The sequence below is a fragment of the Phocoena phocoena genome, chromosome 12, assembly GCF_963924675.1.
Source record: "Phocoena phocoena chromosome 12, mPhoPho1.1, whole genome shotgun sequence".
Taxonomy (NCBI): domain Eukaryota; kingdom Metazoa; phylum Chordata; class Mammalia; order Artiodactyla; family Phocoenidae; genus Phocoena; species Phocoena phocoena.
In genome coordinates this window covers 34,641,801-34,658,401 of record NC_089230.1, presented here as the reverse complement: position 1 = coordinate 34,658,401, position 16,601 = coordinate 34,641,801, and the positions used below count along the sequence as shown (strand labels likewise).

The 16,601-nt window shown below is 36.7% G+C and overlaps 1 protein-coding gene across 2 annotated transcripts in view; it reads right to left on the bottom strand.

Moving 5' to 3' along the window:
- ECHDC1 (ethylmalonyl-CoA decarboxylase 1) overlaps positions 1 to 12,626 on the bottom strand; it is a 36,275-nt gene extending 23,649 nt beyond the window's left edge. The window contains exons 1-3 of one of the 2 annotated variants that reach the window (XM_065888997.1): positions 12,611 to 12,626; positions 4,843 to 5,064; positions 2,172 to 2,314 (exon numbers count right to left, since the gene is read on the bottom strand). In XM_065888997.1, the coding sequence (XP_065745069.1) occupies positions 2,172 to 2,314; positions 4,843 to 5,064; positions 12,611 to 12,626 (381 nt within the window). Of the gene's footprint in view, positions 1 to 2,171; positions 2,315 to 4,842; positions 5,065 to 12,610 lie in introns of those variants that run through there. The other variant, XM_065888998.1, reaches the window with a different exon arrangement.
- Positions 12,627 to 16,601: the final 3,975 nt, after the last annotated feature.

The window sequence follows — 16,601 nt, the reverse complement described above, 5'->3', positions numbered from 1 at the left end:
CCCTCTGCTAGTTTCCCTGGTAACCAATGAGCCAACCTGAGGTTAATTCCCCTTAAAACTGGCAATCTCCCATCTCCCCTTGCCCTTGGAGTGAAGACTGTCCTGCCCTGTCCCACCCACCATCTGCTGCAGATGGTGGGGTGTCACTCCAGGACCTTGCTTCAGACGCTCCCCCTATCCACTGAACCACTGATGTCTCTGTCACTGACTCCGGGCTCTTTCTTAGGTCTTAAAAGCTGGGCAAATACAGGTCTTGCAGGCCTGCAGGGTGCAGCCCAATGCTGACAACACACCAGACCCACAGTAATCTATTATCTCACTCTACAGTATCTTTATAGTATCTTTTGTGAACAAACTAAAGTGCTTAGCAATACGATTATTCTAGAAATGAAAAATTATAATCAAATGACTTGCAGGTCACATAGTTAATTATCAGTAAAGCCTGGGCAAGAATCCATATATTCAGATCCCCAGCTTAGTGCTCTTGATAGGGACAGATTAAAGGGACAAAGTAGGTGATTAAATAGTTAATCCCACTAGGGGATTGTAAGTAAAGACAAAGCATGGGAGACCCTGTAAGGTAATGATCACTCAAGAAAGCAGGTTTGCTTCACCACAAAACCAAGCAGGCTTGCTTAGCAGCAAAATCATGCAACAGAAGCATGAGACATGCCCCAAACAATAAAATAATGGTGGATTGAGACCCACATCCTGTCCAGTGAGGTCAGTAAGTTAATGATTTCTAGGACATGCTTCTCTGCATACACTGAAAATAAAAATATAAGGAAAAGGTGACATTATACTGAAAGCTGAGATGATTTACCATATTTTAGTATATGTTACCACCTTTTTGCTCATTTCCATTACACCATGACAGCCCCAGTTTGACCATGTAGGGACAAGAAAAATCCCCCACCCGACATGGAGGAGGAACCAATGTTGGAAGCGTGATGTCTACTCAAGAATGAGGAAGAAGGTGGTCATCTCCCCCTCCCCACTTTTCCTTTGATTATAAAACTGTAGCCCACTAAGTTCTCAGGGCAGCACCCTCCTGCCTGCCTGCTTGTAAACCTATAAGCATCCTATTCTAATAAATCATTTCTTATCTATCACTTTGCCTCTTGCTGAATTCTTTCCGATCTGAGACATAAAGAACCAGAGCTCCTCGGAGCCCCCTGCCCCAAGATGCATTTCTGCAGTTTCACTCTAACCGTTCAGAGGCATTACAAATTTAAGGCTAGTGCTGCTACAAATTACAGATCATCATGGATGATGATCTTTGAAATAAAAATAATAGCTACCTTTTTCAGACACCATGCTAGTAGGCACTTTATATATATTATCTTAAATCCTCACGATAGCTCTGTGAAATATACAATTCTTATTTATAGATTAGGAAAATAAGACTTAGAAAGAGTAAGTGATTCACCCAATCACTTAGCCAGAAAATGTTGAAACCAGCATTCAAATACAAATCTATCAAAATTTCCAAAAGAGAGATCCTTCCTCATATATTATGCAAATAGAGATCATTATACTACATAGAGTGGTATGAGAGCTGTGCAATAACATTAAAACATTATTACCTACGTACAGCTCACATCTATAATTAAATGGCAACAGTTTTTTTTTCTTTTTCTTCTCTCTCTCTCCTCTCTCTCTCTCTCTCTCCCTCCCTCTCTCTCACTCTCTCTCTTTTTTTTTTTTCTGCCTAGGGGATGTTACTGGACAGCTGAATTCAAGAAAAACAGGTTGCTTGGAGGACAGATAATGAGAGATGATTCGGATTCCTTTTCTGTAATCATAATTCAAAAGAAAAATTTTTAACTGTTAGCATTTTTTGAAGTCTACCATGTGCCAAAGCTATGCTAGGTACCTCATGGAAAACTCCTTATCATGAGATGCTAAGGGACTTCCACTTAAAAAATTAAAATCCTTGCTGGCTTTAATAATTAACTTTTTATTGCTAGTCTTCCTGTCCTTCATTTTATTCCTCATTACTTCACACTATTACAAGCTAATCTTTAAGAAGCAAAACAAAAACTCGGATCCTTGGAAAGCTATTAAAGAAAAGCTGTCATGATAATAACCATATAAGTAGAATATAAGTATCTTAGCCCAGATGTCTGACAAACATGTAGAACCTACTGCATAATTCATACAATACTTGCCTCTGGAGTTCCTAGTGCTTTCACAGCATTCAGATCAGATCCTGAGGAGAAAGTATTTTTTGCTCCGTGGACAATGAGACCTTTCCCCTCTGTCCAATTTTCCAACTCAATCACTTTTTCCAGAAGTTGTAGCATCATAACACCTGTCAGAGGGGAGGGGGAGTCAAAAACACATAAAATATTGGACAAATAGAAATAATTTAGAAACTGTAAGGTGTCAAACAAGACTCTTAGGTCACAAATTTTACAAATATTTACTGAATGTCTATCAAATGCCTATCATGTTGGTACTAAGGAGTATATACAAAAGAGGCAAGCATGACAGTCTCTGCTTTAAAAGTTTACAACTTGATAGTGACCTCTTTCTCTCTCTCTCTCCCTTAATTAAGAAGTCACGTAAATATGTGGTTAGGTAGAAAAAATAATGCTGGCCCTAAGTATGAGAAATCTGTACCAGTATAAAATAATCTTTTTGACTTTGTAAAATAAACATAAGAGTTGAAACAGACCTTAAAGAGTATCTGGTTGGCTGATTTTCAAACAAGGGCCTTGAGAGTTGTGTAGTGTGGGGCTAATTCATCATCTCACAACCCAACCCAACCCAACCACCATCATCCAAATCAAAGCAGTTCTGCTTGTATTAGTTTTAAATATTAGGCATCAAATTAATACTTGTTTCTCTTTAAATAAAAAGTTTTACTAATATAAATTATAAATTGTAGCTATTCAGTAGTAAGTTAAAACAAGTATTTATCCAGTCTAAATCTCTAGAGCAGTCTTACCTGTCTAATTTTATTTTTCCTAGGCTAATATAAAAACTGGCTTTTATTCTCTGAACCAGTTGAGGGCATGCAGCTGCACTCTCCAGTAAAGTAGCCACCACGCACATGTAGTCATTGAGCACTTGAAACATGGCTAGCCTAAACTGAGATGTGCAGTAGTGTGAACAGCTTTGGGCAGGAAAGGCCTCTTTGCAGGAAAGAGCTCTCTACAGGAGGCCCCTTTTGTCTTGTCACTAACCTTAAGCCAGGCACCCTCATCCTCTACTCATCTCTGGCCCTAGCACAACTTTCAGATCTTTTGATCACACAATACGTTGCCTAACCTGTTGGCTCTTTCCGTAGATCAAAGAAGTAGAAATGAAGAATAAGTAATTAAGACATGACCAGATCTCTTCCCTAGCTTCCCCTTCAGAAATCTCGAGAACAAATCTGTGTGAACAAGATAGCATCTAAAGAAAAATCACAAGAAGTCAACAAGCCTGCACACACTGGGGGATGGTGACGATTCTGACCCCTTATCTCGACTGAGATTACTTCCCCTTTTCCCTTTAAAACTTTCATGGCTGAGCAGAATCTTCAGAGGTGGTTTTTGGGGGACAACTGAGTCCAACATCTCCCCAGATTGCCAGCATTCTGATTAAAAGCTACTTTCCTTTCTACCAACATCTGTCTCTTGAGTATTGATTTTTGAGTGGCAAGCAACCAGACCTGATTTGGTAACAGTAGTGTAAAATACATACCAGATTTCAGAGAATTGGTATGAAAAAAGAAAAGAGGAAAATACGTCATTAATAATTTTTGTATCAGTCATTTGTTGAAATATTTTGAGTACACTGGGTTAAATATGTTATTAAAATTAATTTTACCTTTCTTTTTCCTTTTTAAAAATATGGCTATTAGAAAATTTTAAATTACATATGTAGCTGACACTTGTGTCCTGCTTCTATTGGTTAACATTAATAGAGACATCTCTGAATTCTGCTGAATGTAAAGAAAAGTCATCTTGTGTTTGAAGACCCACCACTAATAATTTACAAAGTTTACAGTCTACTGAATTATGTGTATGAGTATGATTATATATAGACACAAGAAGCTTTACTGGGATATTTTTGAACCCAATATTTCAAATGCTACTATAAAATATAAATCACTCCCCCCACAATAAGTATGTAACTAATAAACACAGATTGCCAAAATCACCTGGAAACACGAGTGCTGGGTAGTCAGGAAGGTAACTCATGAGCTCTTGTGTAACATCACGGTAGGATAATTCAAATTTGAGCTTTGGCAAAAAATTACAAATTATCACAGGTCCTGGACCTCGAGGTCTCTTAAATATAAAATTCTTATATGCCAAGAGCGCTGCCTAGTAAATAGAAGGTATTTACCTGTATCTCAGAGTTAGAAAGGGGTAACAAGTAGGCAAGTGCAGTGTTTTCAGTGATTATTGGAACTACATGGTTAAAATGACAGTCTTATTTCAGTTCATAGAAAAAAAAATTTAAGCTAAATAATTTTTTTTTCATTTTAGGCTTTTCTCTTTAGGTTTTAAAATCTTTGAAACATCCTTCCCTTTGTCTCCCAGTGACATTAGCTGAACACAAACAAATGAAGTTATTAAGCACTTAAAATTTCAATGGAAAAAATAATCAAGATTAATTTGATGGTTCCCTTTTTACCAACATCCATAATCACGGATTTTTTAAAAACATTAAAATATTCACAATTAGTAAAAGAGTTCCTGGTTCAGGTGATTGTTTTGTTTTCTCATGTTCTACAAAGAGTACCATGACTTTCAAGAATTCTTCAACAGATTTAAGGATAAAAGCATGGGATAGCAAGTTAGATTTAGTGTCATTTTTTAACTAACAAAAGAAAGCTCTCTATACCTGAGAAGGCATTCATTTTACTTGGATTGTTCAGAGTAAGAATGCCAATGCCACTGTCTTCCTTCTGAAGGTCAATGGATCCACCAGGAAACTGCTCAAGTTTTCTTTTCACTTCTTCCTCATGGAAGCCATGAGAGGTATTATAAAGTGACAATCCTATTTGATGTAGCAATTTTGTCTTCATAGGGATAGGTGATGTCTTCAAAACATGTCTTGCCATTTCTGGAAAAGAGAGATAAGTATGCAGTAGTCTGGATAAACAGACTTTGAGCTTTGGCAAAAAGCTCAAAGACTTTTAGACTTTTAGAATATTATACATTAATAGGCTTTAGTGAGAGACCTTTCTGTTTATTGGGAGGACTTCCCTACTTCTCAAAACACTCTCTGAGAAGTATACAGGATTGCTTCCCTTCCCCCCCGCTTCTCAAACCAAAGGATATAAGTTACATTATTTCAGTATATCATAAGGAGATGATGACGTAGTTATAGGGCATTTACTGAGATCCAACACACTAGGAGGATTTAGAAAAATGTTGCTGTTCTGTAGTTAGCACCATCTCCTGCCTTCAGGGAGTCTTCCTCATGACAGCAGTTCTTCTTCCTTTAACTCTAAATCTAAGAATAAATTCAGTCCAGAAGTCCCCTTGGAAACAATCTCTATGCAGAAATGCTACAGAGCAGTTCCAGTCTCTAACAGAAAATTTATTTTTAGCATTATCCTTACCTTATGTAATGCTTTATAGAAAAAGCTGGAATGGGTCCTGAGGAAAGTGGGCAAAGAAATAGGAATGTATGTGTGTGGTTTCTGTATTCCCCAAACTTCTGTCACTCTTCTCACTTTATATATCTCATCTCTGGGTAATCTCCTATCTGCCCAAATGCTTTTTTGCCCTATGTAAGTACTTTTGTTCACATAAAAAATACGTTCAGAAAATTATACAAATCATAGGTTACAGTTCAATGAATTTTCACAAGGTAAATACATTCAAGTAAATAGCACTCAGATCAAGAAACTGAACATGACTCCAAATAAATATAACAACTATCTTGACTTCTAATACCCAACATTAGCTTGCCTGCTACTGAACTTTATATAAATTGAAAAATATAGTAAATATTCTTTTGTGTCTGGTTTCAACTACGTTTGTGACACCCATTACTATTATTATGTGTAATTAGATTCTAAATAGTCCATTCTTTTCATTGTTGTATTTTATTATATGAATATACCACAATTCACCTATTCTAATGTAAATAGTCACCTGGGTTGTTTCTGGGTTTTGGCATTACAAGTAGAGCTGCTGTGAACATTTTAGTATCTGTCTTTTGGGTCAACAAGTATGCATTTCTGCTGGCTATATCTAGAAATGGAATTAGTGGGTCAGGCAGCAGCTGGCTAAAACTGCTTGTTAAACACTGAAGAATTTTGCAAGTTGCTTTTTAAACCACAGGTAGCTTGAAATTAACCATGGTGAGAGTACTAGCAAACTCTACATATCAATCTCTCCCCGCCCCCCCCCCACAGCCATTTTCCGGGTACACCACTGGTCATAATGATCACATTTGTTCATTTATTTCACTTTAAAAGATACTGCCTAAGAGTTTTCACATCCACAGCTAGTGAACGTTCCAGTTGTTCCACAACCTTGTTATCACTTGCCAATGTCTTTTTTTTCCTTTCTTTCCATTTTAGGCATTCTAGAGAGTGGTATATCATTGTGGTATCACTTTGCATTTCTATGATGTCTAATGAAGTCAAGCTCCATTTTCATATGCTTGTTATTTGCATATCATCTTTTATAAAGTGCCTCTTCAAGTTTTCTTGCTCATTTTTTTGCCTTTTTAGTACTAATTTGTTGGAATTCTTTTATTCATTTGCCTACAGTTTTTATTAAAACTCATAAGACAACAAATTCTACATTTCCATCTCTAGTTGAGACCTTATGCCCAAGTACTCCTAAATCAAACAAAAATCTACTTCTTACTCCTCACCTCTAGATGTACCACAGGTTTCTCAAAATCACTGTTTAAACCTAACTCACACTTTTAAAACCTGTAACTACTTTATTCCTTCCCTTAACTATCCATAGTATCCTCAACCCAGAAAGCCACAGCAGAAAACCCAATCTCCTTCCCCACCTTCATTTCTCATATGCAACCTTTTTTATTTTTCTCATCCTTTACTTCTTCTATGACTAACATAGTTCAAACCTATGTACCTGGATGAATACAGTGGTCACCAATTAGTTGTATACTACACCTTAAAATCAGAGCTATCTTTCTACTGTATGCCCCCAGAAGTACAAATCTTCATATACATTTTCAAAGAAATTGAAAAGATTTAAAATTAGTCCTTCTCAGGACTTGAACATGAACCTAAAAAATGAACCTGAAGGGGAAATAAAGTGATTAAGGTAGGAAAATTTAGGTCTATGGGAAATGAAAGGGATGGGGGGGGGGGAAATACAATGTTTTTACTAATTAAAAAGTACGAAATAGTTATGAAAAAACACAAGGATTTTGGAGGCTTCCTAAATTATCAACTAAATATAAGTATCAAGTTCTCTCAAGATTCTCTTAGCTAGCAGAGGAAATCTACACTAAAACTTTCAGGAGTTATTGAGAAATTACAAGCAATGGGGCTAGAAATAAATTAAATTAGCAAAACTTATATTCTCAGGACAAGATATATATGTATATTTACATGTATGCTCACAACTCCAGCAATGTGCAAAAAAGCCCTCTCATCCCCAACCACTGTTTCTTCTTTTTCATCTCCCCTTTCACTATCCCTAGATTCAAGTTCAGTGATCAAAGTCTGTGGGAAAAATAGGTCAAAATATATCATTCAAAATGAGTTTGGAAGCCTTCCTTGCTTTTTAAAAGACAAATTGCAAAAAACATACATAATAACTAGATTAGCAATTAAGATAAATCTTTTAAAACAGGACAGTATTCTTTCTTGGATTATTTAAAGTAAATAGCTTCATTCTAAGAATAAAAAATGGTTGAATAGTTTCTTTGCATAAAAGCCATTAAGTAAATTACACCATGTGTATATAGGTTTTTATAGCCAAGAAGTTCAAAGGACTGGGATCCTAGTATATAAACATACATGCATATGATAAGAGCATTTGGTAAGATATAATTGGTAACAATTCAATTGGTATTTATTGAGTTCCTATTTAGTGATCTCCCCTTTGCTAACTAGCTATTTCAGAGAGAAAAAAAAGTATTTTTAGTTTTATCAAAGAAACAAAATACATACACACTCAGCAATAATGTTCAACTCTCTAGTTGAAAATAGAACAAAATCCCTCATTTTATTAAGCTCTATTAGAGACCTGCATCAAATTTAAAATATAGCCATAACTTCATAAAAGGATTTTTTTCTCTTCACCAATAAACTTTTATCACGAAGTCTAAGAATTTTCTATAGGCAGAAATGGATCCAAAGACATTAAATCAGTGCATGGGATTATACTTTATTTCCCTTCATTCTTTCCAAGTTTTAACATTCTAAGCAGAAGTAGAACAAAAATCAAGCAACATCCTAGTTCTGCTGGGGAGTAACCAAAGAAAAAAGTAAACTCAGATCAGCTCTTTTCTTGCAGTGTCTTGTGGCCAAAATATTGGCAGAGGGCTCTACTTTCAAAACCCTTTCATCTTACATATTTCCAGAGTATCAGTTCTTCACCTGATTATGTTAGCACTAATCTATTAGAATGAAAATTATATAGTCCCACTACCCCCCCAAAACAAATCTAGAAAACAGACAAACAGAAAACAGGGCCCACATTTCCATTTTACAAGTGAAAGCTTACCTTTATGTGAAGCTTTTCCTCTAGAGAGTGACCTGCTTACTGTCAAATTCTGAAACAACAGGAAAGCTCTTGAAGTTCTCACTCTGCTTTTTCTCCAAATAAATACATGTAATTTTTTAAAACAAATTATCAATTTATAAAAACCTTTAAAACTTGAGACAGTATTTTAGGTAACTAAATAGCTGCCTAGAATCATAAGTCTTTTGAATAGACAAGAACATACTTTACATAAAGGCTATCGGATGAAATCAAAACATTTATGAGGTTATATGAAACTGTGCGACACTACTATTCATGTATTACTTCTATAAAAGATGGCTTTCATTTACTTACTTTGAAATCAGGTTGTATTACAGTTAGCCAGAATGAAAATAAATGTAGACATGAAGAATGAAGAAAGCTAACCTAACATACTTTTGAAAAAGTTAGGTTTCAGAATGAATGTGTTGTAGTTCTTAACCTAAGTAATGGATACACAGGTATTTCTTTTTGTTGTTGCCTTTCTTTAAACTCTTCTTATGATCTTTTCACTATATGCATGTATGCTACATTTCTCACTAAACATTTTTTTAACTGAAGGATATCATTCCAAATTTAGAGGGGATGGTCTCTACCTTTGCCAGTAATCTCTCCCAACCTTCTAAACTGCCAATTTCAAGACTAGTTTTCTAAGTACTCTGTTTTTTGCATAGAAGATATTTAATAAAGAACACAAATATTGCCATTGGTGGCCACATAAGTGTCTGAAGGTTCTGGCAGGTCTGACAACTGAGCAAGTGTCCTTATTAAAGGTAATGATATTTCTTAAAAATGGATGTACAACCAGAAACCAGATAAGAAAGAATTAGAGATGAAGCTCCTGCCTCCAGTAAATTCAAAAACTCTTATGGGTAGGGACCACATCTTATTCATGGCTTTAGCATACAGAGATTTACATTTAATATTTGCGGTACTAAATGATACCTAACGTGGTTATTACCATACAGGGATTACTGTACCTAACCATCATTTCCCAAACTAAATAAAAGATCTCTATTTGCCAGATAGAAAAAGTTTATTTCATTGTTGGAATTCTAGGAAATGCAAGTCCAGGATATGTAGCTCCAAGTGCTTAAGGGTATTACAGTCAGCCAGAGAAGGAGATCTCCTTTTCACTGGCCCCTGGTCAGTTTGATCCAGGACCACCACTCCACCGTCAGTCCTAGCTTAGGAGCCCCTGCTCCTTTTCACAAAACAGACAAGAGCTTTGGGTCTGATATTTTTTTTCTTTTCATGTTTACAGCTTGGGTTTGCATACAACACAATCTCTATTGGATCATTAATGAAAATACTAACACTTTTTAAGAAATGATGGTAAGTGATAGATAACAAAACATCGCTCTACCTATTTATAATGTCTGTAGTTGGTAATACATATTTTACAAGGGTCTGGTTAGTAGTATTCTTCATACTTTAACTATATAACCAGATTTCCCTCACAAGGGTTAGGACTAGCCTGTTACATTCTCTAACTTTCTAGGAATGAAAGGCAATTTACCCAGTGAGTACTGAGGTTAAGACCATGTCACAACTAAGACCCGGTGCAACCAAAATAAATAAAAATTAATTTTAAAAAAGACCTAGTAACTGTTCGTGGCAAATTTAAATGGGGAGCCCATGACTTGACCTATTTTGCCCTACCTTCCCCACTCCTCCTTCAAAGGAAGATGCTATTGGTTTTGAGCCAACGACATTCAAAGTACCACAGCTTTCTGTAGAAGGCAACAGAGTGAAACTGTTTCCATTGGCTCTGCTGCCACTTTGGATTTCTTTGTTCTCATCTCCCTCCTTTCCTCCTTTTCCTCTCTACTGGGTTCTCTCTCTCTCTCCTTTCTTTTTCAGCTTGTGTGGTACATGGAAGCAGGGGCTGCCTTTATCTTCGGAAGGCATCTGAAGAAGGTTAAAGGCAGTAGGGCTCAGGGTTCCTTAGGCCTGCTTCTAGTCTAAGAAAAATAAGCTCTCAAGGTCACCTGCCAGATCAGTTCACAAAACTGAGAGGTCTACATAGAGGGTAAGAGCCAAACACAATATGACCAGGCTTGCTTTTGCCTAGAATATGCTCTATGCATGTTTTGCCCCTGGGGATAAGTCATATATAGAAGAGACCACTCAATGGAAAATTCAGTTGGGGCAGAGGTCTCTTCCACATTGACCATGACTTCAGTATAAAAGAATTGTGCCAAAGAAACTTGATGAGAACTTAAATGGCTATTTAAAAAAATAAATATATTTCCCTGTTTTCCATAGTATTCTGTTTAGGGAAAAGAATAAGGAGTTAAACTAGAAAATAAGAAGGGGTAAGGCTTATAAAATAATTAGCATTTTTAAGTATTATGAAGGGATAATAGATTCAATAAACGTTATCTTCTTTCATTGTAAGGAGTCTGTTCTGTCTTCACACACTTCCCTACCTCCAATAACCAAAACAAGGGCAATTAGTATAGACATCATCAGATCTGTATCTCCTCATACTTAAATCATTACAAATTTAAATATTCATGTTATTAATATTTTTGCCTCATTGGACAACTTTGATATGCTGATTTTTCCATGGAAACCTTATAATAAAAACCTCATTATCCTTTTTCTCTATTGATTCCATATTTTTTTTCTTTTCCCCCTCACTCTTGTCCCCCTTCCACTAACTCTCCTTTCTCTTCTCTCCTCCCCTCATATCCCCTTGTCTGTGCCACACACTAGTACCAGAGAAACTCAAGGGCACTGCTTAAGCCTATTAGGTTTGCTGATCTCAAGTTTAGGGATCCAATTCTTGACATTTGAAATAGCCTATTATGGATACTTTCATCCCAATTCTAAACTCAGAGATTAAATTAGACAATAGTTCAGTACTTAGAAGATGACAAGGTGTAAACCACTATTAAACTACCATATTATCTGAAAGTATAAGTGAACAAACAAGGGCTGAGATTCTGGTCTTTTATAAGCATGTAGTTAAGCAATCGGCATTTTGGATTTGTCCCAGGATCAGAGGCAACCAAAAGGTTCGGAGGCATTTTTGATTTTATAAATTTTCTTCAGGACAAAAAGTATGTTTAAATTTGCTGTCCTACCACAAGCAGATTCAGCCCAGCTGAACAAGCTTACAACCGTACCATGGGAAAAGGAAAAGAGAAGAGAGCCCTGTGTACATCTGAGATCAAAGGTTTCACTTTCTCCACTTTTGTTTTAAAGTTCTTCAAAGGTGATCAAATAGCTCCCTTCCCTGCACAGGATCTAAGCTAGCTGTTCTCTTAGAAGGCATAACCCGTTTTACCATGTGCTGTAACTGCTAAATCTAGACAATAAACACAAACGCATACTTAGTAAGAAAACAATTAGCTTAACGCAGGGAGTAAACAAAAAATCAAAACTATTCTACTTTAGACTGTCAGTATATGACCTGTTTTTCGTATTTTAGTTTGGTTTTAGGCTGTCATTTATTATCCTACCTTTCAAGTTTAATTATGTGCCACACATACCCTTCTTCCTCTCAGCCGACATGAACTTCTTTCAGTTTTTCAAATCCTTCAGGTGTTCTCTTCATTCCAAGCCTCTGAATATGTGCTTCCCCCACCCATTACACTTTTTTCTTCCTCACAGTAACTCCAAGTCATCTCCTTTAATACTCTAAACTATACAAAATACTTTTACTATCTGTTCTCACAATATTTATATCCTTTATTAACCCTCAATCACGCTTTCCTCTAATTACTTCTTTAACCAAATCTTCCCACTAGATTTAGTTGCAAGAGGACATTTGCAGTGCCTAGTACAGTACTTGACAAATAATATTCACCAGTAATAATTTGGCACACAATGCCTGAGAATCCATAATGCCATACAAGGCTTAAGAAGCTGTCCACAAACCAACTCTACCTACCCTGTTTATTATTCCCACCACTCACCCTGTTTCGGTTCCATTCTTCCTTGCAAGCTGGTCTCTCTTCTTGGAATGCTGATCACTGCCTGTGCCCCAACTAATGGAGATCTGCTCACCTTTCAGATCAGACCAATAAAATATCAAGAAAAGATGTTCTGTTTTATTACCACGCTCCTTCCTCCCCCAGCAGATTTCGCAGTTATATGTGTGTGTAGCGTTAAAAGGATTAATGAGGCTCAAAAGAATTCTAGAATGAAAGAACATTTACCAAAAATGAGTTAGTCATTTTTGTTGTTGTTGAAAAGCTGGCTGCATGAAACGAAGGATGCAAATTTTACTTAAGCAAGATAATTTAATACAGGTAGTGAGAAGGACAATTACAGAGTTCCCAGGGAACATTACCTACTGTTGAAATCAATTGCTAGGCCCAAAATAGAGCTGTTCCTGCCATGGGTGCCACACCAGCAAACCAAAACTTAGACAACCTCCATTAAATAACTTTCTATATAAAGGCTTTATCCTTCCTGTGAGCACACACTCACTTAGCATTTGGCCCAACTCGTTTGGAATGAGGCTGTTCCTACTGGAACTGTGCTGGTATTTGACCTGCAGACTGTTTAGGAATTTTCTTTTGCTCTAGGAAAAAAACCTGAGAAGGGCTTCCCTGGTGGCGCAGTGGTTGAGAATCTACCTGCCAATGCAGGGGACCACAGGTTCGATCCCTGGTCTGGGAAGATCCCACATGCCGTGGAGCAGCTAGGCCCGTGAGCCACAACTACTGAGCCTGCGCTTCTGGAGCCTGTGCTCCGCAACAAGAGAGGCCGGGATAGTGAGAGGCCTGCGCACTGCGATGAAGAGTGGCCCCTGCTTGCCGCAACTAGAGAAAGCCCTCGTACAGAAACGAAGACCCAACACAGCCAAAAATAAAAATAAATTAATTAATTAATTAAATAAATTTAAAAAACAAACAAACAAACAAAAAAACCCTGAGAAATGGGATCCCAGTAAGCTACATGTTGGAGTTCGCCCCCTGCCCTTTCAGGGACTCTGGACAGTATTATATTTAAAAATTGCAGTCCTACCTCATGCACGTTTCAAACGAAGAAAGAAAGACGTGTCTTCTGAGGTCTCTCTTTCCCCTCCTCCAATTTTCTTTGTCTCAGGCCCTGCCTCCAGTGCCAGCTTCCTCCTTCCCTTCTCCAAGACGGGTACTAACACGGTTCAGATAGTGGGAGTCTCTGCAACAGGCCTTTTTTTAGGCCTTTTGAGAGATACCCACTCTTCCCTCCTTAACTTCCTCTGCCCCCTATTCATTTATTAGGCCAAGACTTTTTAGAAAAGTATCATGCTGGGATTTCTTTCTCCCCATAAAGGAAATAATAATTCTAGAATTTGACAGTAGATAAATAAGCCTTCAATATACAATGGAATATCAGCCATAAAAAGAAACGAAATTGAGCTATTTGTAATGGGGTGGACAGACCTAGAGTCTGTCATACAGAGTGAAGTCAGAAAGAGAAAGACAAATACCGTATGCTAACACATATATATGGAATCTAAGAAAAAAAATGTCATGAAGAACCTAGGGGTAAGACAGGAACAAAGACACAGACCTACTAGAGAACGGACTTGAGGATATGGGGAGGGGGAAGGGTGAGCTGTGACAAAGCGAAGAGAGAGGCATGGACATATACACACTACCAAACGTAAAACAGATAGCTAGTGGGAAGCAGCCGCATAGCACAGGGAGATCAGCTCGGGGGTTGTGACCACCTAGAGGGGTGGGATAGGGAGGGTGGGAGGGAGGGAGACGCAAGAGGGAAGAGATATGGGAATATATGTATATGTATAACTGATTCACTTTGTTATAAAGCAGAAACTAACACACCATTGTAAAGCAATTATACCCCAATAAAGATGTTAAAAAAAAATAATAAGCCTTCAAAGCAATAAACTCATTCCTTGTAATACCCCTAATTTACCTGTGAGAAAACCCGAGGGCAGGGATGGAGCTTTGTCCAGAACCTCTGAACAATAAATAACACCTTTATCCCTCAGTACCCTATTGTTCCTAATCCCTACAAGCTACTGACATCCATTCCTACTGAGATCAAAATTTTCGATAAACTCTTCTATCCTCTACTTTGTTATACTATGTAGATAATCTGTTTCTCTGCCCCCCTTCTCAAATTTCTTCACAGAAAAACAGCATCCACCTGTTAAAATGTTTGACCTTAAGGGGATGTAATGTCTCCAAAGAAAAACTGCAGTTTGCTCAAACCCACGTTCAATATTTAGGACACCTGATCTCGAGGACAGTGGAATGCATTCTTTAATAGGTATGCAGAAATTTCTAAAAAGACAAGAGGACTCCAAAATGACAGCTCTAAGAGGATCCTTACAGTACGCAATTAAACAGGTTAACTTAGTCCATCTGCCAGAAATACAATTTGGATCCAAATATTCTCTTTGAGTTTTGTACCAGGCTATAAGATCTCTGTGTCTGTATGTATGTTATGTGCGTCCATATATGTGTTATAGATATGTGTTCTTTTTATACCTCCAGATGGTATTGCCAAAATTAATTTATAAAAAGTTCTGGGCTTCCCTGGTGGCACAGTGGTTGAGAGTCTGCCTGCCGATGCAGGGGACACGGGTTCGTGCCCCGGTCCGGGAAGATCCCACATGCCTCAAAGTGGCTGAGCCTGCGCGTCTGGAGCCTGTGCTCCGCAACGGGAGAGGCCACAACAGTGAGAAGCCCACGTACAGCAAAAAAAAAAAAAAAAGTTCTATTTAACTGGCCTAAAAAAATTAAGTACTTATATAAATTAAATTATCAGAAATATAAGAGAAACTCAAACAGATGCTTTTGTGGTTCATGTGATCTGGGAAAATATCTGGCATTAAAGCTAGTTTAAATTTGTTAGTCTAATTGAAACAGGCATGTCTTCAGAGTTATCAGCATTAAATATAATACTTTTATTCTACTTGGGTTTACTAGTCAAATAAGTTCATGTTATCTCTGTTGCAAGTTTGTTAGAAAAAAAATTTGCTTGAGTTGATGGCTGACTTTGTCTAATGTCTTATAAAATTTTTGTGAGTAATTTAAACATAAATGTTGGGAACAAATAATTCAGATAGATGAAAATGGGGTAAGAGTTTTTAGGTACAACAATTATGTTTTATGATATGTGTCCTTAAAAAAAATAGCATACTCAAATCTTTATTGAATGTCTGGATCATTCTCCAAACATGATAAATTACTAGAACATTAATTACTGAACACAGATCTATTGCTTTTGGCTTTCTATTTTAGAGAAACCAAAGATAAATTTTTGTCTTTTAGTAACCACGTCTTGTGTCACACTGAAAGACTGTACTATTTAAAATGGCATATACCTTTGGAAACTAGAAAATACATTTATAAATTTGCTAGTCTAAAATTGTTTACTTCTTAGTTTTCACTAGAAATCAAAGTTTCTAAGGGTTATATATTCTGATTAATAAATATGATTAAAGCTACTAGAAATGATAAGGAAAACATTGCTGTATGCAAAGGAAGTAGTTTTGTCCTAAAGTAAAATAGTTGCCAGAATAAAAAGGAAAGGATAAGACAAAATCTGAATGTAAATAGAAAACTGTAGAAGGGTTTGTGAAACAAGAATCTTTTGAAAGAAATTTTATATGCAATAAAGTAGGATAAGATTAAATATACTTGCTATAAGGGTTTTAAAAGTAAGCTTTAATATCAATAGTGTACTTATGTAAAACTGGAACTTAATTTTCTTTCAGCTGCTAAAAGGACATAGTTTGCTTGGGCTATTGGTCTGCTCCTGATAAGAGATTGTGAAAGGTTTTTCCTTACTTTTTTGTGTTTTATCAAAATTATTTCCTGTGCTTTTCTAAAAAGCTGTCTTTTTTATAAAGAAGAGCTAAGGGTTTGGTTTTTTTTGTTTTGCAGCTATGTAACCTTCTCTATTTGTCTTTTGAAATCTTTTTGTCATTTTGATTAAATA